This window comes from Pocillopora damicornis, chromosome 11 (genome assembly GCF_964200805.1).
Source record: "Pocillopora damicornis chromosome 11, jaPocDami1.2, whole genome shotgun sequence".
Lineage (NCBI taxonomy): Eukaryota > Metazoa > Cnidaria > Anthozoa > Scleractinia > Pocilloporidae > Pocillopora > Pocillopora damicornis.
In genome coordinates this window covers 2,484,336-2,511,483 of record NC_142680.1, presented here as the reverse complement: position 1 = coordinate 2,511,483, position 27,148 = coordinate 2,484,336, and the positions used below count along the sequence as shown (strand labels likewise).

General features: G+C 37.2%; 5 protein-coding genes across 9 annotated transcripts in view; 2 read left to right on the top strand and 3 right to left on the bottom strand.

Annotated features, from left to right (window-relative positions):
* LOC113682944 (DNA-binding protein RFX2) overlaps positions 1–13,980 on the bottom strand; it is a 32,469-nt gene extending 18,489 nt beyond the window's left edge. For 2 of the 4 annotated variants that reach the window (XM_089187074.1, XM_089187077.1), the window contains exons 1-5: positions 13,718–13,980; positions 10,870–11,020; positions 10,090–10,206; positions 9,648–9,854; positions 8,157–8,306 (exon numbers count right to left, since the gene is read on the bottom strand). In XM_089187074.1, coding sequence (XP_089043200.1) covers positions 8,157–8,306; positions 9,648–9,854; positions 10,090–10,206; positions 10,870–11,011 — 616 coding nt within the window. In that variant the 5' untranslated portion in view covers positions 11,012–11,020; positions 13,718–13,980. Of the gene's footprint in view, positions 1–8,156; positions 8,307–9,647; positions 9,855–10,089; positions 10,207–10,869; positions 11,021–11,676; positions 11,808–13,717 lie in introns of those variants that run through there. The other 2 variants (XM_089187073.1, XM_089187076.1) reach the window with 1 other exon arrangement.
* A 1,665-nt stretch (positions 13,981–15,645) lies between these two features.
* On the top strand, positions 15,646–16,354 carry LOC149037043 (histone H4). Its single transcript, XM_089187081.1, has one exon. The coding sequence runs from the start codon at positions 15,953–15,955 to the stop codon at positions 16,262–16,264; it is 312 nt and encodes a 103-aa protein (XP_089043207.1). The 5' UTR covers positions 15,646–15,952; the 3' UTR covers positions 16,265–16,354.
* A 325-nt stretch (positions 16,355–16,679) lies between these two features.
* Positions 16,680–17,482, bottom strand: LOC113682913 (histone H2A). The gene has a single exon (XM_027200098.2). It carries the CDS (start codon positions 17,480–17,482, stop codon positions 17,102–17,104), a length of 381 nt encoding a protein of 126 aa, XP_027055899.1. The 3' UTR covers positions 16,680–17,101.
* A 312-nt stretch (positions 17,483–17,794) lies between these two features.
* Positions 17,795–18,819, top strand: LOC113682914 (histone H2B.1). Its single transcript, XM_027200099.2, has one exon. The coding sequence runs from the start codon at positions 17,795–17,797 to the stop codon at positions 18,167–18,169; it is 375 nt and encodes a 124-aa protein (XP_027055900.2). The 3' UTR covers positions 18,170–18,819.
* On the bottom strand, positions 18,316–27,001 carry LOC113682906 (uncharacterized). 2 transcript variants are annotated; one of them, XM_027200085.2, is made up of 12 exons: positions 26,846–27,001; positions 24,067–24,740; positions 23,517–23,630; positions 23,068–23,214; positions 22,329–22,476; positions 21,670–21,871; positions 20,505–20,667; positions 20,378–20,412; positions 20,246–20,271; positions 19,845–19,915; positions 19,086–19,124; positions 18,316–18,980 (listed from the first exon to the last, which is right to left on the bottom strand). In XM_027200085.2, exons 2-12 carry the CDS (start codon positions 24,722–24,724, stop codon positions 18,934–18,936), a joined length of 1,650 nt encoding a protein of 549 aa, XP_027055886.2. In that variant the 5' UTR covers positions 24,725–24,740; positions 26,846–27,001; the 3' UTR covers positions 18,316–18,933. The 2 variants fall into 2 exon arrangements, with proteins under 2 accessions (XP_027055886.2, XP_089043206.1); XM_089187080.1 differs by having other exon boundaries at positions 21,670–21,868.
* Positions 27,002–27,148: the final 147 nt, after the last annotated feature.

Below are 27,148 nucleotides of genomic sequence, written 5' to 3'. Positions count from 1 at the left end.
CCGAGAGCCAAGTTTTTTTTCGATTTAGATCGAAAGCTTTAACAAATTGTTGCTATAGTTGGTTTATATCGACAAAATCCACAACTGGCGAGAGAATATCAAAGGTAAATCAAAATCTATCATTTGTCCATGGAGATATGACTTGCACTTAACCCGCAAAGTGAAAATATGAAAATGCTTGAGGAAGAGCTCTTAGCTTTAAGTGATCACTTGCCAACTTCCCAGAATCTCATAATGTGAACAATTGCAGAAAAACGATATAACATGCTATCTCAGCAACTTATTACTTAAAAGAATTTGGCAAAAATTAAGCTGTATTTTGCAACCCACGCCCTAATGTAAACGTCCAGGGAAAAACAAACAGGGGAAAAAAGATACAGTTTCTATGAAACTTTGAAAACAAGTTCCTCGGAATATAATCCTGTAGAGTTGATTGACTAAGAAAAGGGGTCGACACTCGGACGATTCCGTATCAGTCACCTCCTGCTATTATAGGTAACTAAAAAGAGAGACCGACATCGCGGTCAACGTCCCTATTCATGAGCACTGACCCTTACTTTGCTTCCATGGATGCAGCACAAATAACGGCACAGAGAACTGTCCATTGCACGTGTAAAGTCTAACTGGTGATAATGCAAGGTATGAATAACTAGTATCAAAGCCTTATCACTGATTTCCTGCAGATGAGGAACAACTGCCGTTTTAGTAACTCCGACATAACTGTAACACTATCTCAATGACCATGATCAAAATTGAGCTGCAATATATTTTGGAGAACTTACAAATGTGAAAAAAAAAAAATTCTCAGCTTCGAGCAAAGGAAGCTGTCTTACTTTCTTTGCTTTGTTGCAGATTTTACGGTAACGATTAGGAAAGATCTCCATTTTCTTGCTTTAGAAGCAGATTTTACAGTTCCTTGTTTACAACAGTTTGTTCAGTTCGCGGTGCAGAGGTCAGACCACTTTCGACTCTAAATCCGTTTGTGCTGCAAGCCAAAGAGTGGCTTTTAGTTAAATGAAACTAACTGCTATCGACGAGTATTTTCGTGCTTTTTTAATCAGTTGTTTTGGGCAGGCTGCCTTATCCTTGAATATACGAAAAACACGCACCCTCACCAAATTTTGCATACATGTTTCCACTTCAACGACTTTACCCTGAAGTTTAACGTCGCGTTACCGGTTTAGCTAGATTCTGCTCGGTAGGATTTGTTAAACTTTGATCGGGTCGCAAGCTATCCTTACTGCAGCGTTGGTATCATTTTCGATTTCTGCCAGTCCATTTTTCAATGGTAACTAAATATAGCGAGATAGTTGAAGTATAAAATTCTCGCGGGGGGCTGCTGAATCAAATGGAAAAAGTCACGCATAATTTTATTGTACTCTCCAAAACCGCTCAGAACTAAGAACACCAACATAGGAAAGTACATTTGATCTCCACCGTGTACAGTGTTCGATTTTTCTCTTAAGAGCTAAACAACCCAAACTAAACATAACCATAACAACATCATCAATAGAGACTGAAGATTTTCGCTAGTTTTTCGGCTTCCTTCGTCTTGCTGTCGCCCTTCCGACGACACAAGATCATTTGTTACGATTCACTCTTCCGTAAAAACCCTAACAAATCGACTAATAAATGATGACCAGTACTGCTCGATTTGCTACTATGACAATACATCATTATAAGTAATGGCAAGGACACTAAAATAAAAAGCATCGTTGAGAGCTTGCCATTCATGCCAGAGCAGTGAGCCTTGCAATTGGCCCTAATGAATGCAACGCAAATTACAAGGAAAAAATTGCGAGTCAATATCCGCAAGACACGTGTGAACTGATCGAGGATAATAATTGCAAGTCAAATCCGCAAGACACGTGTGAAGGTACTTAGAATTATTACTAATAACTGTTATTGCTAAGTGACATATAAATACGAATATCAGCTGTTCCAAAGGTATAAAGTCTAGATATTGGTATCTACAGGAGTCCCCTGCTAGCTTGGCAACAGAAAAACATATACTGTTTGCTTTTTTTTTAATGTAACCAAGTTCAAAATTTATGTTAAGTTTCATTTTCAAACTTAACAGTCTTGCTTTCCCCCGTTCCTTCCCGGAAGATTTGAAATGAAGTAGCGAATGACATTTTTTTCCGATGGTACAGAAAACATTCTGGATATTTTAGGCTCGACACTCTGGCCATTCGAAGGTAACAATTGGCTATGAAAGCTATGTTTTTCTCGTCATAAACATGCCCATTCTTTCCAAGGTGCAAGTTACAGACTGACAGAAGAAGGATCATTTCAAAATCATTGGAGACAAAGTACCGATAAAACACACTACAAAGGACTTCTGTCCTTCCAATGCTTTACTTAGCACTTCAGCTTTGTTTCGTTTACTATAACCCTACAGTCATCAAAACTCCTGTTTTAGCTCAGTGTTTTCTTGTGTGTACTTTTTGGGTTTCATGTAAGATATTCTGCTAATAATGACAGCCTCATATCGTCAAACATCAGCGATTTTTAAACTAAAACATTCCCTTAGGGTGGTTCAACTTTTAATTATCTACGCATACAATACGCGTCTACTCTTCGAGTCCTTTGCATTTGTCCAGGTCTTTTCATTCTTATTGTCAGTATTGAGATAGTCCATTTATATAAATTGTTGTGCAAGTTATGCTAAGATAAACACATGATGACTATATGGTACACCTTAAGTCGGTAAATACTTGAACTATTGATGTGAAGCTGAGTAATACTGGCCTAAGCTGCGGCAAGGTTGATTAGTGAAAATACCACAGAGAACAACTAAGCCTCATGTCGTCAATCAATCGAAAAAGTCATGCACGATTTGATAGTGTTCCTTCTTACGAATCCCAACGAACCAGAAACGAAAAGTATAAGTACATTTGACGTTCATAGCATGCTCTTCTTAATTTTTTCTCAGAATCAAAACAAAGTTAGCTCCAGATAACCATAACAACATCACGAACAAAGATTGAAGTTTTCGCCAGCTTTCGGTTTATTTCTTCCAACAACCCATCCGTGAAAACCAATACAAGTCGACTTATGCCGGAAAACTGCTCATACGTAACATATAATGATAAAAGACACTGACGAGAAATGATAGTTAGCTATAGCACCGAACAAAGAAATAAAACATATTGTGATAGGCTCTCCTAATCATGGGCGGTGAACCTTTTAGGGATGCAAAGAACTAAATACATAGAAGTAGCGCATCAAAACAAGCGAAAACACGTGTGAATATTTGAATTATTACAGCCAAATTTATTACTAAGTTACAGATAAATAACATGCTCAGCTGTTCTAAGGCTCTGAAGTCTAAATCCTGGTTTCTGAAAGTGTCCTCTCCTAGCTTAGCGACAGAAATACATGGCCTAAGTATTTCTTGTTGTAGCTAAGTTCAAAATCTATCTCAATCTTGTTTAAAATTTTTTTCTCCCTAGCTTTTCATGTTATTGCCTGAAAGAGTTGTACTAAAGTAACGACTATCAGTTTTTCTTTACCTCTATTTCATAGCAAACACAGTTTATATGGAAAGCTTGACCCTTTCATCGTTTTCAAGATCACCATTGGCTCTCGATGATCATGTATGTGTTTCTTCACCAAGGCATGTTTTGCTTTCCATGAGAGTCAACAGATGATTTGAAAAATTTTTTTCGAAATAAATGAAAGAACAGAGTTAATAAAGACTCCGGCTTCGTACTAGTCTGCTGTGGGTACCTCAAATTGTCGACAAATTCCTTAAGCTATAATCTAAGTTAATTGTTTTTCATTTTTGATAACAGAGTCAAAGAACCCCTGGTCAAGTATTACCTTCGAGCGTTCTTTAGTTAATCGTTGGTTAAATATTCTCGGATGCAAACGAGAAAAGCGCATTTCATCTCCATCTTTTGCAGTTTTCAAGCCTTTTTCTCTTTCAGAATCAAAACAAACCAAACATCACATAACCATAACAACACCACGAGCGAAGATTGAAGTTGTTCGCCGCTTTTCCGGCTGCCTTCGTCCTTCCGTTATCCTTCCGACAACACACGATCACTTTCCACAATTCACCCATCCGTAAAAACCAAAACAAGTCGATATTACTCACATGCGACGTCACTAACTCGAAACTCATCATCAGATACGGAAAATAACAAAGTAGTTCAACATATTGTGGTTACCTTTCTCATTCATGAGCAGTGACCCTTACTCGGCCTACATGAATGAATGCAAATTTAACGAATGTAGAAGTCACACACCAGGACAAAACAAAACACGTGTAAACGGCTCAAAACAGAGGAATACGGTACAAACAGGGATACAGGGCGAAAAAGGTACACTGGATCTCAATTAAGTGTACTTTTTTTAGTTCCTTTGAGGACCAAAACAAACCAAACTAAAGAGATATCTATAACCACATCACGAACAAAGATCGAAGTTTCTCGGCATTGCTCGGACTTAACCGAGTGGCTTCCGAACAACACACGAGAACTTGTACAGCCAATTTACCCATTCGTTAACACTTGTCGAAGCTACAAAGAAACTTTTTTCATTAAAAACAAATAACTAAGCAAATTAGTTCATGCATATTGCGTCTGATTTTCTGTGTGGATGAGATTATAATTGGAAAAGTACAAAGTGCAAGAGCACCATCAACATACTCTATGTCGTCAATCTACCCAACTATATCGAGGTAAACTGACCGTCAGGGATTCTATTTTCGCTACCATTTTCATCCCACGCATCTTCTATTTACAAAAGACGAGCGGAAAAAAAAACCTGGGACAATTTACTCCCCCGTTATGCCCAGAACTTTCAACTTTAAAATAGATAACGCCTTTATGACGTTCCACACATACTCAATAGTAACTTTTCTGATTTTTTTTCCGGTATTATGTCTATGCAGTTCGTCATGGTACGACATGCGTGAACGCGATGCAAACATATCCTTCTAGCACAATGTGTAGGTGAGAGGTGACGATTTTCTGTGACAACCATAACCTAATGAAGTCAGTTTTCACCTGAGGGCTCAACACAGACTGAGCTAGCACTATCTATTTTTGTAAATTATATCAATGAATTTTCCGCAAGGACTTAAATACTACAGACTGAAAGTACCGTCATCAAAAAAATCAATATGTTATGTCTTCATTTAATGAGTATCTACTTAGCCTGAAGGAAAACGTCTCTAATTCTATGGTAACAACCTTAACCCCTAGCCAGTTACATCTCACATGAGCCTTGTATTTTTCGAGAATAAGTAAAAAAATAGGCTTGTATAGAAATGTTGATTGTAAAAGACAAACAACATTTAAAAATAACTTTATTAACTTAAACTCTAAGACACACACAACTGAGATAGTCCACTGTGGGCAGTTTTCAAGATTTTCAGACACTACAAACTGTGAGCACCGTGATTAAAATGAACATGAGTTTCTCTCTTGGCGGCACGAGATTTGACTGTTTACTGTGACATTTTCACTCTACAGTCTGGCAATAGCTGATGGGTGTAGAACCGTCTAAATGTTATTACATAAGTTCTGTAAAAGGGCTATTATGTGCTTTTCAGACGATGATCTGTGGCTCAGATGGTATTTTAAGCACAGCTTTAGAACTGAATGAGAAAAGGATTTGAAGTGGGAACTTGTCAAAGCCTTGAGTATCCATTTAGCTTCAGGGAGAACGTTTTTTCACTCTCTATAGTATTAGGTACAGCCCACGTAAGCTCAGTGTTTTTTCGAGAATATATCAGAAATAGGATTGAATTGAAATATTGATTGTAAACAACAAACAAAATTTAAAATGATTCTCTAAACTTAAATCTCCACTATACACACAATCGAGATAATCTACTGTGCGCGGTTTTCAAGATTTTCTGACAATCACACCACAATACCACAAACTGTAAGCACTGTTGGCAAATAAAATAAATGTTATGTCTTCTTTTCTTGAGTACCTATTTTGGTTGAGGGAAAGCGTTCTTTAACCTCTCTAGAACCAGTTATAGCCTACGCAAGCCCAGTATTTTTCGAGAAAAAGTCAAAAATAGGATGGAATCAAAAGGTTGATTGTAAACAACGTTTAAAAATATACATACAAATGAGATAGCCTAAAGTCAGTAGTCAAGCGAATAAATAACGTCAACCGAACATCTTCGCTCGACAGCAGGGCTCAACACTTTGTTGTCATTTCTGTTGGAGTAGCCACACGTGCGAACGCGTGCTTTAAAAAAGCGCGCGGCGAGTAACCTCGCGAGACACTAGCTAGCCATCACGCAACGATATCGGAACCCAGCCAATTCTAATTGGAAGCAGCTTATCTACTAAGGTCAAATTGAGGGGGAGGATTTAACAGATTTAAAGCCTTATTCGCTGCATGCCAAAGCAAGGAATTCATTTATCTAGAACTCATATATTTACGACTTTGCACTTTGATAAAAATGTTTTTCCTGCTATAAGAATTATCGAAATATTGGGCAAAATTATTTTTCTTCCATTTAATCATGACCCCGATAAACACGCTCTCTTTACCTTCTCGTTTTGGGCTTTTCTTAGTCTAGGGGAGGACAAAAAAATTGGTTAAGTAAATTAGAAAAAAATTCATCAATTCCGGGCCGCAATGTAAAAATAACAACGTGACCCATTGCACAACACTATTTCGTTCGATTTCCGTTTCTAATAATATTTGCACCGTTGCATATTTAGACAACAGACTTAATTCTCTAAGCCGCTGAAATTGATCTCGAAATAGGACGATTTTCACCACATGTGACGTCACTATTAGCAAGATCACAGGAGGAATTACGTAATATTCGAACTACAATACGCAATTGAACAATTTCAATGATGTGCGCTAGGTTGGTGGCAAAATTCTCCGAATATTTGGTATGCGCTCTCTTTTAAAAGGAAAAAAGATTTACACTTCTGTAGAGAGTTTAGTCCACACTTAGATTTCTAATTGAAGAGTCACTTTTGCTGTAAACAATGGAAGATTTGAGAAATGTCACGCCAAAAACCAAAGTTGAACGTCGTAACATCCACGGGATTTTTTTAAAAAAAGTGGCAATCACAAATGTCAAAAGATGATCTTCGACCCTTGGGGAGATTGGACGTTCTCTCAGAAAAAAATTTTGAACACTTTAGTAGAGAGTGTGGTCCATACTACAGCTTTTATGTGATATGCACGAGGATGGTGGCAAAATTATCCACATAATTGGTTTGCGTACTCTTTAAGAAGAAAAACAAAATGTACTCTTCAGGAGAGAGTTTAGTCCACACTACAATTTTTAACAGAAGGGTCACGAATGCAGTATATTATGAAACGGTTTGGCAATTGTCATGCCAACGACCGGAACTAAGTGCTGTAACATCCGCGGGATTTTTAAAGATAAATTGGCAGTTTAAAGTGTCGAACATAATCTTCGACCCTTGAGGGGAGATCAATTCCGCATTTAAAGTAATTCCATGTTAAATTAAATAATAAATAATTGTTAGCATTAGTATTTAAGGTTAGGCCCAGGTTGCAGTCTTTCAGCTGCTGAAAGACGTTACCGGAACACTGTTTCTCTGGGGGACGAATTCATCATTAAGAAGAAAACCATTGCAATGAGAGGGAAGAGACCAAAACTTGAGAACAAGGGCGAAATTATGTGATAAACTTTGGCTAAAGGGGAGGGAGCGATGAAATGAAAATCTTGGTACGTGGGTGGAACAATACTTTAAAGAAATCTGGATGGGATATTCCCTCATTTATAGCTTCCCTCACCCTTTAAATCCAACATGTAAACCTCAAACAGCAACTTCCTCTCACAATTTCAATCCAATTTTCAAATCCACAAAATCAGTAATGATAATAGAAAAAAAAACAAAACAGTTAGTGTGTTATCTTGATTAAACACCAAATTCTCTTAATAAACTGGCAAGCCGATGTGTAGCTGCGAGAAGGGAGATTTTACGTGTGAAAGGGTCATCAAGATTTTTCCTTGCCTTACCCTTCCCCACACAGCAATGTTACAATACCACTGTTACTACCCACCCTACATCACATAGCAATATATCATAATACCACTGATACTGTCCCTGACCTGGTGCTTGTGAACCATTCCTCACCTTACCCTACCCCACATAGCAATACATTACAATGCTACTGTTAGTACCCCTGACCTGGTGCTTGTGAGCCACCATCTTCTAATCTCCTCTGATGAGCTTCAAACAAAGTCAAATAATCTGGATCATCTTGTTTCTGAGTCTTGATTATTCCATGATGCTGACGCACATCTTCAAGTGATGCCTCAGATCCTCCATCTGAAAATTCTAAAGAATGCATTTTGATATCATTCAAGGAATGTTTAATTTTATTCACTCACTTACTAGCCACAACACCTTTTGAAAACTCACTTATCAAGCTACAAACATGCAGTATTTTTTTTGAGAGAAAACAGTACATAAACTATAGGTATTTGAGAGACATATCTTTTCCTTTGCTTTAATTTGTATATTCTCCACACTGATCTCTATATGTTTCCTCAGATGCTGACAAGGAGAATTTATTTAAAGATCAAAAGCTGTTTCAGTTGGTGATCATTTTCCTTATTCTTATGACCTCAATGTGTGATTCAGTGGGGATTTTGAAAGGAGATATTAGATACACATCACATGCTCATATAAAACTTTGTGAACCCTTTAACTCCCAAGATCTAAAAATCAATTTTCTACACAAAATCATACAATGCACACTGGTTGCTTTTTTTCTCTTCCTATCATCAACCTTTTGCTTGGAAATGCACTGTTATTGTATGGAGATAGTCTGTTTTGGTTGTTCTTAAGAGTGAAAGGTCTTAGTAGACCCCGTATACAAACCACTCTAATAAAAGCTATAACAAAATTCTTCAAGTGGTTGGTTATCACCAGCCTGATTTTGGCACAAATTGGACAGTGTAAGTGTCATACTTGTAATTGGACAGTGTAATAGGACAGTTAAAGGCCCAGTTAACATATCATGCCTGTGTAAGTGGACAGAATGTGTCATGTGTGTGTGCTGTTTTCTCACATTACATTATATTAACTGTGGTTTTGTTAAATTTTTTAAAATCTTTTTAAAAATAAAAATAATGAGTAGCACACAGTAACAGATCTTGTCAACTTATTTTAATATTTGACCAGTTTCATCTGATCACACAGACTTCATCAGGGATTTAACAAGATGAACAAAATTGAACTACTAATATAATGGATGCTTACAGTACAAATCACATTCAAATTGGGTGTGAACAGCAAAAAACATCTTCAAGCAGGAAATTTTACGCAAATCCAGTGTAACCATAAAATAAACATTATTTAACTTGTTACACTGGATTTGCATTACATTTCCAATTTTTTACACTAGATTTGCTTAACATTTCCTGTTTGAGGGTGTTTTTTGCTAGTCACACCCCAATTTGAATGGGATTTGTACTATAAATGTCCAATGTCTAGTTTCTGTCTCAAATTTTGTCATAGTTTTGATTAATTTGTAACAGGATTTCATGTCTTCCAATTCTGTCTGAAATCATACTTGTGATTAACACATCAAACTCCTGCTTCATGATCATCCAATTTTGTATAATTACAGACCAAATTGGACTCCACTCAGTCCTATTACCATTATTAACTCACCAGTATCTTCTCCTTCTTCATCCTGCTCTGGATTCTCTGACTCTTCATCAGAGGGCTTTGTATTCCTAGTGCCAGATCCCTGACAGAGTGAGCTAGCTTTAGATGTCTTGTTGTCCTCCACTAAAAATATGTAGCGATCTCCATCCTGAACCAGGCATGTGGATTTTTGTGCTGCTGATGCATGACTGCTACTGAGAACTATTGGAACTAGAAATTCAAGGAGATTTTCTAGCTTTAATGATTGATCTAAATCATATGCTGATGTTGTGAAAACAGAAGCTGAGTGGCCAACTTTTTAAACCCTGCAAAGAGCAGTCAGACCAATGTAGCCACAGATAGCTGACAAAGCAAACCCCTGTATTATCAATACAAACACATTTTGCAAGTTTAACAACACCACTATAATTCTGTCTTGCAAATAACTAGGAAGTAAGGCTCAAACCTTTGTCAAATGATAGAAACAGATCTCTAATGTTGGTAGCTGGAGGCCTAGAGCTGTTCTTTCCATCATGCGGTGGATTAATGCCTGGATGTTGTGAGCAGGTGTTAGTTTGTTGACCTAAAAAAAGATTGGATGAGCACTGAAGCATGTTACAAAATATTTGTGAATGACATTTTCAAAAATACCTTGAGTAAGTAACTCACCACAGAGATTAGCATCTACAGCAGAAGGCTTTTTATGAAGGTTTTGTAAAAATTGTCTGAATGCTGATTTGATGGTACTCCTTGAATTGCCATTTGACACTCAAAAGAGTATGATTTTTACTGACTTAATTCTAAACCAAGGTGTACAATATTCCCTCTTCACAAACTAGATAGCTGATATCAAACTTTGGTATTACTTCAAATAACCATAACTGATAAACCCCTTACACCCTAAGAGTGACCAGCATCTACTTTCTCCTTACAGCAATGCTGCTGAATCATTCATTGAGATCATGAGAATTAAGGGTTTAATCGCCAACCTAGGAAGTTTTGATTTTTAAACAAATTCACATGTTGGTACTAAAGGGAATGTATAGAGAAGAGTATGGAGAATATGGATATTGATGTTAGGATATAAAGGGTTGAAAGGAAATGAATGGTGGGTAGAAAGAAAATTACAAATTACATCTTAAGGTTCAACTCGACAAAAACTGTATATCCATCATTTTTCTTGTTTATCCTATGCAATGGACCATACCAGAGTGAAAATCCATTCCATACATTTATTCAGAGATACCTTCTTTCGCCTTTGTTTCTGAAGGGTTAGAAAGTGAAGGACTCTTCTCTCTTGCGCCAACTTCTGTAGAAGCTGAGCTCACAGAGCATCTTGTACCAGTAGTTTTGTGAGGCATCAAAACCAAACTTGCTACGCCTTGCATTCATGCAACCTTAAACAAAACAATTCTGTTGATGAGTTATTAAAAGTGGGTGTGATATGCGAGCTTAATTATACATAAAGAAACTAACATACTCACCCTTAGAAATGAGAAACTTATTTTTTTTACGATTTAGGTTTATCTTTAGTGCCGACATAGCGAGTTTCATATGAAGGAAAAATGGTAAAATTGTAGAGGTATTATTTTAACAACAAATATATATGAAAAAAAATCATTCCGGTGCGAAGAGTTTGCATCCCTAAATTAAGAAAGATCATTTGAAAATCGAGCCAGCTAGGACTTAAGACCCAGCTAAACGATCAAACATGCTCTTTCCACAGGATGTTGTATTAAATCACTTTTTCAGTTTTAAATAAGCTTACGAAGCTTTTATACGCAATGAGTTCTAAAGGGAAAATACTTGTAAGATTATTTTACTTAATGTAGAGGCAAAGTAAAGCGTAAATAATACAGAATCTCATAAACCTTCTTTAAGGATGTTTCTATGGTAATCTGAACATTGCTATGACAATATAACTGACTTTTACAGATAGAAGAGCAAACTTGCTGCATAAGTAATTGATAATACTGTGAAATGGTGGAGCATCACTTTTTCGGGAAACTTTCCTTTTACGGTGTCTTAGATGATGTTAGAACATTAACCATACCTTTCCAGATGACTTTTGATCAGTAAAATAAAGAAGAAAACGAATTTTAACCGTTTCGCTAGGCTTACTGTAAGTGTTGCGAAGCCTGACAAATTCAAAATAGCGAACACGAGCGAGTAAGTCTTTGTCCCAGGGTCTGCTCGGACAGGCAACTTCACTGTCGTGCCTAAATCCTACCGGCTACCGGCTCGAGGTACGCCCGAGAAGCACTAGTGACGAGTTTTCAAATCGGGGTGATTATCGGAAATTGTCGGAAATTACAATATGGCGGACTATTCCAGTAACACCATTCGCGATTTACCCACAGTCAAGCGACGTAGTTGAACCAGACATGAACATTATAAACATGCTTTACATGTGAAGAATACATTGTTGAGTTTAAATGAAGGAAAATTTTGCTACATTTTGTGGGTCTGTTTCTTTCACCCTCGTCGATCTTGTTCAGCAGAGTTTTAGCTCAACACTGTAGAGTCAATTAAATATGCAAGTAGTACTTCAAGTATTTTCTAAGCCTCCTAAGATACTACTAGCCAGAGGTTATAGACTAAATAAAAGAGAACAAAATGTAATTTATTTATGAAAAAAGTGATTCCAAGGAGTGCAAGACTAATTTGGAGTGCATAAAAGTAAACTGAGCAAACCGCAATAAAAATTGGGCAAAGTTGACTAAATATGCAAGCTGTACCTCTAGCTGGTAGTCTTTCCTAAGCTTCCTGTGATCCTACCAACTGGAGGTAAAAGGCCAAATAAAAAAACTAAAATTTAAATGTATTCTTTAAAAAAGAATTGATTCCAAGGAGTGTGAGACTACAACTTGGAGTGCAGAAAAGTAAAATGTGGAGCAAACCCTGATAAAAATTATGCAAAGTCAACTAAGTATGCAAGCTGTACCTCTAGCCGGTAGTATTTTAAAAGCCCCTTCAGATCCTACCAGCTAGAGGTACAAGACCAAATAAAAACAAATAAATATATATACGTATTCTTGAAAAAAGTGATTAAAGGATCCTCGGACTAATTTGGAGTGCAGAAAAAATAAAATGTGTAGCAAACCGTGGTAACAACTGACCAAAGTTGACTAAATATGCAAGCTGTACCTCTAACCTGAGCCCCCTGAGATCCTACCAGCTAAAGGTACAAGGCAATAGAAATTTCATCAAGGGGGATCTTTCTAACCAGTAGCACTATGACAAGGGCATTATAGTGGTGATACTATTCATAAGTTATTTTTACCTTTGCAAATGTAGGTCTTAGCGGCTACAGCGTTAAGCTAATACCCCATTCACACCAGCAAACCATGTTTTGTTAAACTGGTTTTCATTGAATGAAAATTATAAGCAGAGAACTGAAAAACTTGATTTTCCATAGGATTCAAGTACTTGCTAATTTGTATTTCCGATGTGCTACATTCAAGTAAAAAATATTCGGTTAAATAGTTTCTATGAAGAAAAAAAAAATTAAACTGTGTTTAACAAAACAACTTTTAAACATGTTTAAGCTTTGGTGTGAATGGGGCATAAGACTGCTGAACAAGAAACTTAAGATTGATAAGGGTGAAGGAAACAGCCACTCAAAATGTAGCAAAATTTCCTTGATTTAAACTCAACAATGTATTCTTCACATATAAAGCATGTTATAATGTTCATGTCAGGTTCAATCACGTCGCTTGACTGTTGGTACGTCGCAAATGGTGTTACTAGAATAGTCCGCCATATTGCAAAAACCGACAAGTTCCGATAATCACACGACTCGGAAACTCTCACTAGTGCTCCTCGGGCGTACCTCTAGCCGGAAGGATTTAGGCACAACCCTTCCGTTGCGCCGCCATCTTGAACTGGAATTTTCGCGTGCAGGCAGACGATTTTAATAAGCTGCACTGGGTAAGTTACCATCAGAAACAATATTAAAGGCGTTCCTGAACGCAAGATTGTCCCGTAAAGAATGCGCTGATATTCTTGAACAATCCGCAAAACTTTCCGAGACTATAAAAATTGAACCTCAACGAAATTTCGGCGATAATTAGAATCATAATAAGCAATCTTACCCCATACATCCATTCCTCGACGCGTTTGAAATTCACTTGGCCTGCTTGGTTGTGACTGGCAGTGTTTCAAGAGCGGCGAGTGCTTGCGCTTTCGTTCAGGCGGTGGGGTAGTCAGTCCGTGTTCCAAAAATGCGCGTAATGATCCGTTATTTAGATTTATATGCGAGCTAAAGTAGCCCCGCGTCGCCATGAGCATTGGAATCCTGGCTTGGGTTGAATTCTCAGGTATCAGTAAATGTTGCAGTATAGGGGCGTATTTTGTCTGACCTTCTGCTTTGTCACGTCGGCCTATCTTCAATGATCTAGAAAGCCCTAACCCTTTAATTCCCTGAAGTGATAAACATGTAACTCCTCCCTATAAAATCAATACATTATCCAGCAAACAGGTAGTGAGAATAAACAAACTTATCAGTCAGAAGTTGTTCTCTTAATCTAACACCAAATTCTTGCGACTAATTTATAAGGAAATGAACAGCAGTTCGAGGGAAGAAGTTACTATTCGATCTCGGGAGTTACAGGGTTAAGGAAATACGCTACCGCTCGTGAAAGTGGCCGTTGAATTTGCCGCCTTATTCTCTTCAACGGTTGACGTTCGAACTGGCCGATATAAATCAAGTAAGTCTGATCTTACAAGATTTTGTTTCGTCCGGCGATGTAACTCGGGATTTCGGGCGTCATGACTTTTGCGCGACTTGACGGGTTACCATCTTCAAAATGTCAACTATAAAGACTTAACCAAGGATTTTGGGTAAGAGAATGACGAGGGTATGACCCAGAGAGCCTTTACGTCCCTAATTTGAGTTGGCACATCAATAAGCAGTACAGAACGGTGTTGTCTCGTGCATGTTTCTCTCCTCTCGCGTCTTTCTTTGCCGAAGAGCTTACAGTGAAAAAATAACGTATCAGCTTATTGTGATTCACTAAAAAAGGGTGTCCAAAGTAAGTGCAAAATAAAACATGTAATCAGATAACAGGAGGCCTCGCCGCCACTCCTGAGGTAGATTCTCTCACGTGTTGTCTCCTCGGAACTTTATTTTAGTTTCAACTAAACTTCACATGCAACGGGCTTACTAGCCTTTCATGAGACGGTGGCCAATTTACGTTTTCAACTCATTTCGTAAAAAAAGCTGTGGTCATTCATCGTGGTGAATAACAATAAAAGCTAAGTTTTTCGTTTGTCTCACGATGTAGTCACGTGTGATATAGATCGCGACGTTTCGACTGCATACTGCTAGTCTTCTTCAGGCGATGAGGTCGACTGGTCATGCGTGATGCTCAGATATCGATATTTCGAGGTGTTTTCAACTCAGTTGTTGACACTAAATTGCTTTCATGAGACAGACTTGGGAGATTTCACTAACTATTTGGTCATTGTTTTTATGTTGTGGTGGCTCCTGAAGGAGCCGTTTGTTGAGTGAGCAAATGAAATCCACTTATTGCTTCCCGAAACGCCACAACAGCTGAGCTCTGGAAACGCAGATGTCTTGAAATCTCAAGCGATTTCTCACACAGATCATTGGAAGGGCAGCTCGCGGATCGACAGCCCGGTGGATTTCTGGTATCGGCGGATCTCTTGAAGAGCGACTGTTACCAGGCCTGTAATGATAAAGTTTCTTGACTCCACCTGTTGCAGGAGCGCTCTTACGAGCTGCCTTTGTGGCGAGCTGTTAACGTGGTGCATTCCCACCGGTTTATTTAAACGAAGTCTACTTTATATGCGCCGTTTGCCAAAGATACGATTTGTTATTCAGTGACCCTCACGCTGAATATATTTGCAAATTGGCGGGCTTCAAAGTGATTGGTGGAAAAAGAAGCTATTTGATTGGCTAGACAAATATAGTTTTGGAGCAGATATCGATATTTCGATCGAATAAATTGAGACACAAAGAAGGCCTAAAAATCGTTCTAATTTCAGATCTAACAATACAAAACGAACCATTTCTAATTCATTGTGTAGTGCCGTTAGGATCTTTATCATTTTCTTCATTTGTGGGTGATTTATACATCAGGATTCTAACCTGACGGAGCATGACGTCTTTCATTTTCCTCAACCAAGACGAACAAACACATGACAAAAGGACAATGAAATATTGATCAAGTTTCGTTTTATTCTGATTTGACGATTGGTTGTTTCTCAACGTTTCCTGAGAGGTCGTTTCCTTGGCTATAAAAAGCGTAATGTACCATAATGTGGCTATAGTCACTGAATGATTTGGCACTCAACTTAGCTTTATAATGTCTGGGCGCGGTAAAGGAGGCAAAGGTCTCGGAAAAGGAGGTGCAAAGCGTCACCGAAAGATCCTTCGTGACAACATTCAAGGTATTACTAAACCAGCTATTCGTCGTCTTGCTCGTCGTGGCGGTGTTAAGCGAATCTCTGGCCTGATCTACGAGGAGACTCGTGGCGTTCTTAAAGTTTTCCTTGAGAACGTGATCCGTGATGCAGTGACATATACCGAGCACGCTAAGAGAAAGACTGTGACAGCCATGGATGTGGTGTACGCTTTGAAGAGACAAGGCCGCACTCTCTACGGATTTGGTGGTTAAATGACTCAGTCTACTAAAATAGAACTAACGGCTCCTTTAGGAGCCACCAAATCTTACAAAAGTCGTGACCAATAAAGGTTGATTGATATTGACGGTTTAATGTTTATACCTGACGCGCCGCAAACAGCAAATCGATAGTAGATGCGGTCATTTTCAGTGCCAACGACTGCTGCTCGATCGTATAGTGGTATATTATGAAATTTAGTGCCATCACTAAGAATAATTAGCCGTTCATTCCACTACGAATAACGTGGGACACAGGTAAGCTTCTGAGTAAGCCACTTTTTCGGTCGAGTAGAATCAAGGAAGAGCGGACGGTTGTCAAAGCAAGAGATAAGGAAATCATCTTACAACGGGTGCATCATGTAGCACGAATGCTCACGCTACGCAAGTTTTGCGGTGAATACTATAAATATTACTATGCAACATAGTTTAATCAACCAAGAGTTAAAAAGATTAAGCCAATGGCGCGTTCGATCAAACGGTAAAGTAAGCTGTGGGTGGACTCCCGTGCTGGCGCACTACGCCGATTACCTGATTGTAACGTATTTTCTCGAATAGAGTTCAAGTGTAATGTCCGAACCATTCTCTTAGAACATGCTAATAAATCGCGCGTATTTAGAGTAAGACACGCTGTAAAATCCTCCGCAATACGAGCAAAAATAAATAAATTTTTACGAGATAGACAAAAAAATGGCGAAAGCAATGTAGTTTCGATTATGTTATTTGCAACGCAAAGTTAAGGTTATTTAATTACTAGTGTGGAAAGTTGATCACGACTCTTTCAATATCTGTTGGCTCTTAAAAGAGCCGTTTGTTTCAACCGATGAAATTGGTTTAGGCTTTAGGTTTCTTCTCGGTCTTTTTGGGCAGGAGTACTGCCTGGATGTTAGGAAGAACGCCTCCCTGAGCGATGGTGACACCGGCGAGCAGTTTGTTCAACTCTTCGTCATTACGGACAGCAAGCTGAAGGTGACGAGGAATGATTCTTGTTTTCTTGTTGTCACGAGCAGCATTGCCTGCCAACTCGAGGATCTCAGCGCTCAAATATTCAAGCACAGCAGCCAAGTACACTGGAGCACCGGCGCCAACACGCTCAGCGTAGTTGCCTTTACGGAGAAGACGGTGGATTCGACCGACAGGGAATTGAAGCCCTGCTCGGGATGAGCGACTCTTGGATTTGGTACCCTTAGCTTTGCCTTTACCGCGACCAGACATGATGAAATAGTTCAACAAGACAAACACTAAATAACAGAGTTTGATGCGGCGAAATCGTAACACCGAAATATTTATCTTTAGCTCTGCAGGTCTCAGGATCGAAAAGCACCAATCAGAAATTTGTTTACATGCGGTATTCAAAGGACTATTGTATTATTAGAAAATTACAGACCAAAGTTCTAAGTGACCTGTCAGTGTAACCAATCAGAAAGCGTAGATTTCGATCCGTACGTTAATCTATCCTTCAGTCATTTTAGTATAAATACAGGATGAGCCTAGTAAGCAGTTACAGTTCCATTCAGATCAACAGACATGGCACCAAAAGTAGCTGGAAAGAAAGGGGAGAAGAAAGCCGGAAAGGCGAAGGCGATTGCCGATGGCGGAAAGAAGAAGAGGAGAGGAAAGAGAAGGGAAAGCTATGCTATTTACATCTACAAAGTGTTGAAGCAGGTTCACCCTGATACTGGTATCTCCAGCAAAGCCATGGGCATCATGAACTCGTTCGTGAACGACATATTCGAGCGTATCGCCACCGAAGCTTCTCGCCTGGCACAATACAACAAGAAATCCACCATAAGCTCTCGCGAGATCCAGACCGCCATCAGGCTGCTTCTGCCCGGTGAGCTGGCTAAACACGCTGTCAGTGAAGGAACCAAGGCTGTGACTAAATACACAAGCAGCAAGTAAACTCACTTTGTGGGTTTCACGTCCAATTCAACGGCTCCTTTAGGAGCCACCAAATGTTACTAAAGTCTGATCAACTGAAGGGCCGAACGTGAAAAAGCAAAAGTTACCCAAAGAATTAGTATGAGATATTCTAGGACAAATAGATGTTCAATATTATGTAGTTTTATTGAATAAAACCGGTAGAATTACCTCCCATACACGATTTAAAAACTATATTTTCCCAAGTTGTGTTTTGAGTAAAAAAATACAAACTTCTTTTAACGCATCATTTTTAAAAGCGACATTGCTACAGAACTCACCAAATCATATTTTTTCTTGTTAGAATCATTTCAATCATCATTCCCCTTACCTAAAATACTTTGTAACTTACCAGTATACTATCATATAAAGTACAAAATATACCGTAATATCGCTTAAAATCTGTTTCCTATACTTGAGCCATTTTGCTTTGTCACACAACGTTTTCTTGCAAGGATAAGAACTACGCAATACGTGACTATAAAAATCATTTGAGAAGCAGGTCCACAAAGTCTGCTTTTAAATGTGACGGTCTAAAAAAAACCCAGTTATGACGGTAGTAAGAGTGGTTAAAAATGTTACAATTTTTTTCTGTAAATATTAAATTCATTAAAACAGCCGTAGAAATCACATCTGATATCAAAGACATCCTTCCATTGAAAATTAGAAAATTAATGTACACATGATGGTTATCTATAGAATTGTGGATACATGGTAAACTTAAAAACCCAAATATGGCAATATTATTACTGATCAGCAGGAAGTTCTTCATACAATTCTTCATCAATTGGATCTATAAAAAAAATGAATCAATGAATACTTCTGAAAAATTATTAAGTTAATAGATTAATTGCTTAAAGAATTTGTGATAGAGCTAAATTTGAAGCAGTGTTTGTACCTTGTCCCCCTATATCATCATACACCTCTTGGTCATCTTCTGAAATGATAGCAAAGATTGAAGAAATACAAATAAGAAATATATTTTTTTAAATTTTCTAAGGTAAAATTTTGAGTTGAGTGAAGAAATAGAGAAAGATGTTATTGGTCTTATTGTGAGCCTGGGAAAAGTAGAAAATTCTTGAGTTCTGGTGAGGAACAGGATCTCAGAGCTTAAGACTCTGCACTCCAATGCTCTACCGTTGAGCTTCAAAGACTCTATGGTAAGCAAGGTTATCACTAAGTTCGCTCATGACACACATCCTGTATACTGTGAGGATCAGCAATGTCCTTTGAAGAAAAGACTTCTGAAGTTACAAAAAAAACAGTTTTCTTTGTTTGGTTTATTGAAGTAATTCTTATTGTCCCTTCCCACTGTTTCCACTCTGGCCTTGTTTTGCAGACTAGGGTTGCAGCACATCAGGATTACACACCCAGGGGTTTGGACAACTTTTTACTGTTTTACTGCAGCCACCTAAGAAAGGGAAGTTAGGCAAAACCCAAACATAATAACCTGCCCTCAGGTTAAACAGACACATGTAAGGTGTCTTGTACTAAAAACCTAGGTAATGAGGAAAGAAAAGGTCATTGATTTGCAAGAACAATAAATTAATTCCTCCTTACATAATATTTTAAGGTAGGATGTCTTGTTCATCCTTTGTATAGAGACTACTCCCAAAGATATTTTAAACAACATATACAAACTTAATTTAATATTTACCTTCTTCTATGATCTGTCCACCTTTTTGATACTGATCCACATCTTCATAAAAATCCTCAGTTATGATTGCACTGTTAACCGGAAAAAAGTTCTTAACCCTTTCACTCCTTGAAGTGATTAACATCTAACTTCTCACCATAATATCTATACACTATAGAGCAAACAAGTAATAAGAATTCTCAAACTTATCAAGGAAATGTGTAGCAGCTAGAGGGAGGATTAACAATCAGTGCTGAGTTGTTCAAAAGGTTAACCAACAGTTTTTGATATAATTTTGTAGCTTTGCAGACAGTTTAAATTGTTTATATTTTTTTCTGTTCTATGCCAAGATAAAACCCCTCAAAGTCTAAGCACTATTTATTACAATTGAAAATCAAACAAAATGAATTACTAATCCATACCTCATCCTATTTCCATCACTGTCAATCTGAAAAAAACCAATACGATTTAAATTAACTCAAAAACTCAACACTAAAAAGTTAGAATGTGACTAAAAGAAAAAGGTTAAAATGTTGTCTTTAAAATGTGCTTACTTTGAGTTGAATCAGCTCTGTAGGAATGTACCCATCTATTGAAATTAGTCAAAAATAACCATTAAGTTTCTTCAAACGTTTGACAACAATACACAGAATCAAAGAATTCAAAGTCAATGATACATACAATGTCCTGCAGTATTTTGGACCAGCCATTTTCCTTGGGGGCAATTTTTTTCACTGACAACAACCAAGGGATCTCTTTCTTTTACTGGCAGTTCAAACTTTCCATCACCAGCAAAATTGCTCTTGGCCTCTCCTATCCCAGTATTTTCATTTCCTGGTTTGATCTGCAAAGGATTATATGGGGATTAGTCAAAAGTATTGATTTCTCCTCCCTCTTTATTTCAATCTTCATCCTTCCCTAAGAAGAATGTTTTCTCCCATGAGTGACCAAGACAGAATTTCTCCTTGCAATATCAATACAATGTCACACAGAAAAGTGATTGGAGTGAAGATAAAATCAATAAGGGGATTATAAGTTGATCCAGTACCAAATTATCCAAACTAACTTCAAAAGAATTGTATGGCAGACAGTAAGGAGAATTACTAATGAGATCTTGGGTGTGTTGTAAGAATTAAGACTAAAACAACAGTAAATGTGTAAGAATATAGTTTCTCATAATGTAAAATGTAGGAGTAGGCTTTGAGCCAACATATTTCACCCCCATGGAGTGTTCTTTTTGACTCTCTCACTAATACAACCTCAATATAAACTCTCTTCTCTTTGCAACACACAACTCTAGAAAATTTCTGTTAACCCTTTAACTCACAAAATCTGATGGTTACTTATCACCTCTAACTGTTACACATTTCCTTGCAAATTTGTCGCCAGAACTTGGTGTAAAATATGATCAAGATAGAACTTCTAAATGATGAGTTTAATTAGCACTGGAATACATTCACTGAAAAACCTGTTTATAAGGGTATTTTCATCACCTGTTAGTTGGATTATGTATGGATACCATAGGGATGTAACAGGGAGAAGTAACATGCTAATCACTTTTGGGAGTTAAGGACTTAAATCAAAACATTACTCTTTTTTTGGTATTTATCTTTCTTCTCTCCGACCTTCTCTATGAGAGAAACCTTCTTGGTCACTCCCGCAAGGAAAAGGATTAAAACTTAATAGTGATGATCTACCTGTCCCAATGGATATTTTTTCCAATCTGGGCTGGTGCAGTGTCGACAAAAAAGTGCTGAGAAAATCTGCCATTATTCAGCTTTTTCTCATACAAAATGAAAGCTGTTTTTAGCATATGAATCATTTACCAATTGAAAATATTTCATACTTTGTGTTTCCTGCAGAGCTCCTTGTCAACTCGTTCCCTTTTCTTCTTCTCTTCTTCTTTCCTTTTTTTCTCCTCTTTTTCTTCCCGTTCCCTTCTTTTTTCATCTTCTTTCTTCTTTTTAAGTTCTTCTTTTTCCTTCTTTTTCTGGTTTTCCATTTCCTTTTTAAGATCTTTCTTTGCTTTTTCTTTGCGTGGTAAACTACTGAGAATTTAACAAGAAATATCAAATAACACACCAAAAAAAAGAAACCATAAGACAATTTTCCAGAATTTCTCATTGGACCTTGAAGAAAAGATACCTAGAAATTTGAGTTTTAATCATCTACACCCACAGAGTGACTCCTTACAACTATCACTGCTGAATCAAAAAGTAAGGTCAAAAGAATACAGGAATTATTCACCAACCAATGAAACTTGATTGTTAAACAAATTCTCCTTGTCATTACCATGGGAAATGTATAGAAAAAAGTGTGGAGAATTAATAATGTTGGGGCATAAAGAGTTAAGTATTTAAAGGTACCACTGGTTCTTAATTCTCAAAATAACAAGAACTTAATTATTTTAGAACTAAATTTTCTGCACTTTCAGATAAATTGAAAAGCAGATATCTGTTTGCAAACATTATTATACAATTGACAATAAAAATACAGACTCCACACCTTGAAGGTAATGGAGGTGGAGTGTTGTTATTTTCAATCTGGATGTCATGCCCTCCATGATTCTTTCCATCCCTATTCTCTTCTTCAGCTGCCAGTACATCATACAATTCCTCTCCACCAATAAAAGACTGATCACCACCTACAAAATCTGTTGAACAAACATGAATCAAACAGTAATGATGGTTCACTGGGATCAAATATTGAAGAACACCTCACCGCCAAATTCTAGAATAGTAAAGCAATTCCCTAGATCTAGAAATTTAGAGCATTTTAAAATTAGAATTGTGTTAATAGCCACAAACTCAAAAAACATGATGATCTATTGTAATGGTTTTTCTACGCTATTAATTTTCATTTTTGTAAATACTACAAGCTTAGCTTGCTAACACAGCCCTATATTACTTTGAAACAGTCTAAGCTTAGTAGGACCTTTCTCTATATGGGACTTGTAGATAATCAAAAAAATTTTTAGCAAATAAATCAATCAACAAACTTGATTTTTTTACTTTCCATGAAACCAACTAATATTTTAGAAGAATTGCAAAATGCAAAATCAATGTGCTGTCAGAAACAAGACTTCAGGCAGGTGTTTGTACTGTCATTCACTGATTGCACTATTTGAGTTCTGAAATAAAGCCTGACCCACAGTCATTGGTGCTTAACTATACAAACGAACATGGGATAAAAGTTTCCATTAAAATTTGTATGAGTTGTATTATCTTTAAAAAAATCACTTTACCATTTTGTATTTGAAGAGCCTGTTCCTTCACAGTATCTAAATCATCATAGTTTTCATCACAAATTGGCTCAGGATTCTGCCCTTGAGTGTTACTTCCTGTATTCTCCTCCATTCCACCAACATCATCATAGTTTTCTTCAAAAATTCCTATGGTAAAGAACAGGAAAGCCATTTACTGAGCACACAAAATAAATTTAGTTTTCATTCCTTAACCCTTTAACCCCTAAAAGTGACTAACATCTTATTTCTCCTTACAACATCAGTCCTGAATTACACATTAAGGTCATGAGAATGAAGGAAATAATCACCAACTTAAGAAGCTCTTGATTGTTCAACAAATTCTCCTTGTCAGCAGAATACGCATACTGATCTCTGGGTGTGAAGAGTTTAGCATTTTTTATTTAAATTTTTAATATTTATTGCTATATAATCAACAACATTGTTATTACCATTTGCTTCCTGTTTGCCTTGTTCATCTTCTTGTCCTCCCAGAATCTGATTTTTAATTTCATCAACATCATCATACATTTCTCCGTCATCATTATCTTCAACAATAGCATCACCTAAAAAACAAATTTGTGCGGAATCAGTTTTGTCAAAATTGATGACACAATTGTGTAAACATTCCTGCAACTATTACATCATTTAATCAAAATTTCTCAAATGCTTTTTTAATTACTTTATAAGCTTAATGTGATACCAATAATAAAAGAAAAATAAGAATATTGATATTAATCCATTAACTATTAACCAAGACAGAATTTATCCTTACAATATCAATACAATATCAAGCAGACAAGTGATGAGAATAAAGAAAAATGTCAAGTAAGGGATTATTGATTGATCCAATACTAAACACCAAGAACTAAATTCATAGGAACTGTGTAGCAGAAAGTAAGGAGAATTCCTGACTAAATGAGGTCTTGGGACTGAAAGGGTTAAATGATTTTGCCGCAGGCTTTGTGCATGTATTGTCTAGATAAGCTGTTATAGTCATACCCATGCTGGTGTTGCTGCTGCTCTGCAGTATGCTTCGTCGTGGTGCCATAATGACACTCTTGCTCTCATACTTCTCCAACAACTTTACTAAACTATCTGGTTTTGAAGGCTTAATGGGAGCTTTCCCAAGACTTTCCATTGTAGGCAGAATGCATAGTTTTGGGTCTCCTCTGGAATCCCTACAAACAACATTTCTGTTTTTGTTAGTTAAAATTATATCTTTGTTTTCACCACTGCTATCACTGCAAGTTGAGCCTGATTGTTGTTTGGTCTGTAGATTTTCCTTGCCTGGTTTATGATTGTCTACAGATGGCTTTGGTCTAGGCTTAGGTGGCTTTTTCGGTTTCACCACCTCTGCATCTTCTTTGTGATCAAACAATGCTCTTCTTTTAGCTATAATACTTTGAAGCTCATTCTCTGGCTCATCAGTATCAGCAGTGTGTTTGTTATCAACATCCTCTGCAATCAAGCTGTCTCGCATGCCAGTCTTTCTAAGTTTTACACCAGGGATGAGCTGGGCAATGTTAACTTCAGTATTGTTGTTTGGAATTGGGTTGTTTCTTGTGGCTGGGGGTGGCTTGTTGCTTGGAGCTCTTGGTGGTGGAGTTCTGTGAAGTGAGCCCTTCTTCTGTAGAATTTCGTTTAGTGGAACTGCCATTATAATTGTACTAATTCTGGAATATCAATCACAAAGAAAAAGATATAAATTAAATTATGATAATTTCATTATTTATACACAGCAGACCATGCCAAAAAACAAATAGCCATAGTGTTAATTATTTAATTTCAAAAAATTGAAAATTTGCAAGATCTTATGCTCTGGTAAACCATTTAAATCCCATGAGTGACCATTACAGAACTTCTCCTTACAATATCAATACAATATCAAGTAGACAAGTGATGAGAATAAAGAAAAATATCACCTAAGGGTTTATTAGTTGAATCAATACCAAATTCTTTGAACTGATAATTTACAAATTGTATGGCAGACAGTAAGGAGAATAACTAATTAGATCTGGGGGTATAGGGCTCAAGGATTTAAGATAAGCACTTTTGCTGTAAACCAGCTATGAAAGTGCTAAGAAAATATGGAAAACTAGTAGAGTGTTACACTTTGATCTGTAAAAAGAAGCTAATGAGTTGCTTTGTCCAACAGAACAATTCTGAGTACAGAGCAATCTTCAGGGAATGAGAGTAAGTTTAAAAGACAACAATAGTTTTGGATGAGAAAAATTTAAAATTTTTACTGATAAATTGTATCTTATAGAATTTAAGCCTGTTGGTACAAAATCTTCATTCCCAGTTTCCCCAAGAAAGATTGTAATACATGCAGTTGTGACTGAACCCCAATCTAACTGATAGATTGGACACTGTCCACAATCCTTTTTTAAGGAAATGGCTAGAATTAGAAATGTGTTTTTGTTTTTTTTTTTTCTTGATTGAATACCAATCCATTGATAAGAATCTAGAAATTGAGATGGAGAGATCCACTCTGGATACAGGCTGGTTACATGTAAGTTCTTTTCTAGATTAAGCAACTTATTGGCACACAAGACCCAAGAATTAGACAAAACCAATGGTTCTGCACCCTGCTTGCACATTTTTTTAATTTTAAAATCATTTTAGCATATTGATGCTTTGGAATCTGTGCACGTTTTATTAGGGAGAAAGCAAGTTGTTCTCTAACTGGAGTAATGCACAAATGCACAAATGGGCATTTGACTGTTGTCCATGACCAAGAGGATGAATTTAAAACCTTCTTGCATGGGATGGGATATTTAAATAAGAAATGTCAAATGTTTACCATGCCTGGTCCCAAAACAAGCCTCAGTCTGTTGTGTTGTCTAGCATTAGTTTTAAAAAATAAGATTTTCACTTTGCTTCACCAGTCATTCAGCAGATCACTCCATAATATTCATCAAAAAAGCAAACCGCATTTCCATTGGGAAACAAATTGAAGGAGGATTTGAAGGCCGCACACGTGTCAATTCACATTTTCAGCATTGTGCATATGATCAGGAGGGGTTTATATGTGTTTCAGTCTCAAAATAGTTCAAATAACTAAGGTAAATCTTATCAGTGTTCGTGACCCACAACAGTTTGCAAAGAGAGAAGACCTTTTCGCCAATTTCGTACAGAATAGTTACAAGGTAGGAATTGTCTCGTTTCAGTATGAGGACGACACGAAGTTTTAAAGCCATAAAATCATTTCGCTTCCGGGTGGAAATGAAAAAATGTGGAAATGCTGAACTAAAGCAAAGCCTGGGAAACAGCAATTAACATATATTCGAAGGTCTGTTTGCTTAATGAGACATCGACCGTACAAGTGTTCGCCTCGGGGCTGTAAACTTGAAAACCGAAAGAAGAATTAAAGTGCGATCTTGATTTTCCGCTGGAACTTTGACTTGATTACTGTATATGACGACGAGATACTTATTTCGCCGCATGACCTGCAATGATCATGACTGCTGTATTGATCATTGTATATCAGTTGCTCATATGTTCAGATCAAAACAATAATATTGAGATACTCGAAACTAAAACGCAGTATTGAGAAATATTGTATAAATATCACGTCCTAATGTATTTACTGGTTTGTTCTTAAATTTCTTGCATTAATTTACCGTAGTAGAACCTTCGATGAAACCCGTGCTGTTGAAACCCGTTCTGCGACGCCGCCTGGTCCATCGACATGGACGGAACAAGAACGTCTCACAAATTTTTACCTCATTTTTATACCTTTCACCTCAAAATAACTAAATGTAACTCATAAACATACCCTGATCATTCACATAAGGTTGTTTTGGTGAAGTTTTCCGTCATTTTAACTCTGTTTTGCTTGCAAATACCATCATACTAGTCTTCGTCGACCACAAAGAATCTGAGTGCTAAAGCGTCGTGAGGAATACTTCCGCTACGGTTTACGTAACAGAATAAGGATTTTGATTGGTCAATTTTGATGTTTAGGCAACTAATTAATTTGATTGGATATTGGCCTTGATATTGTAACGACAAATATTAAACACTTAACCACTTGGGATGGAAGGGGTGGTTTTATTTTTCTTCCCAAGCGGGAGGGCGG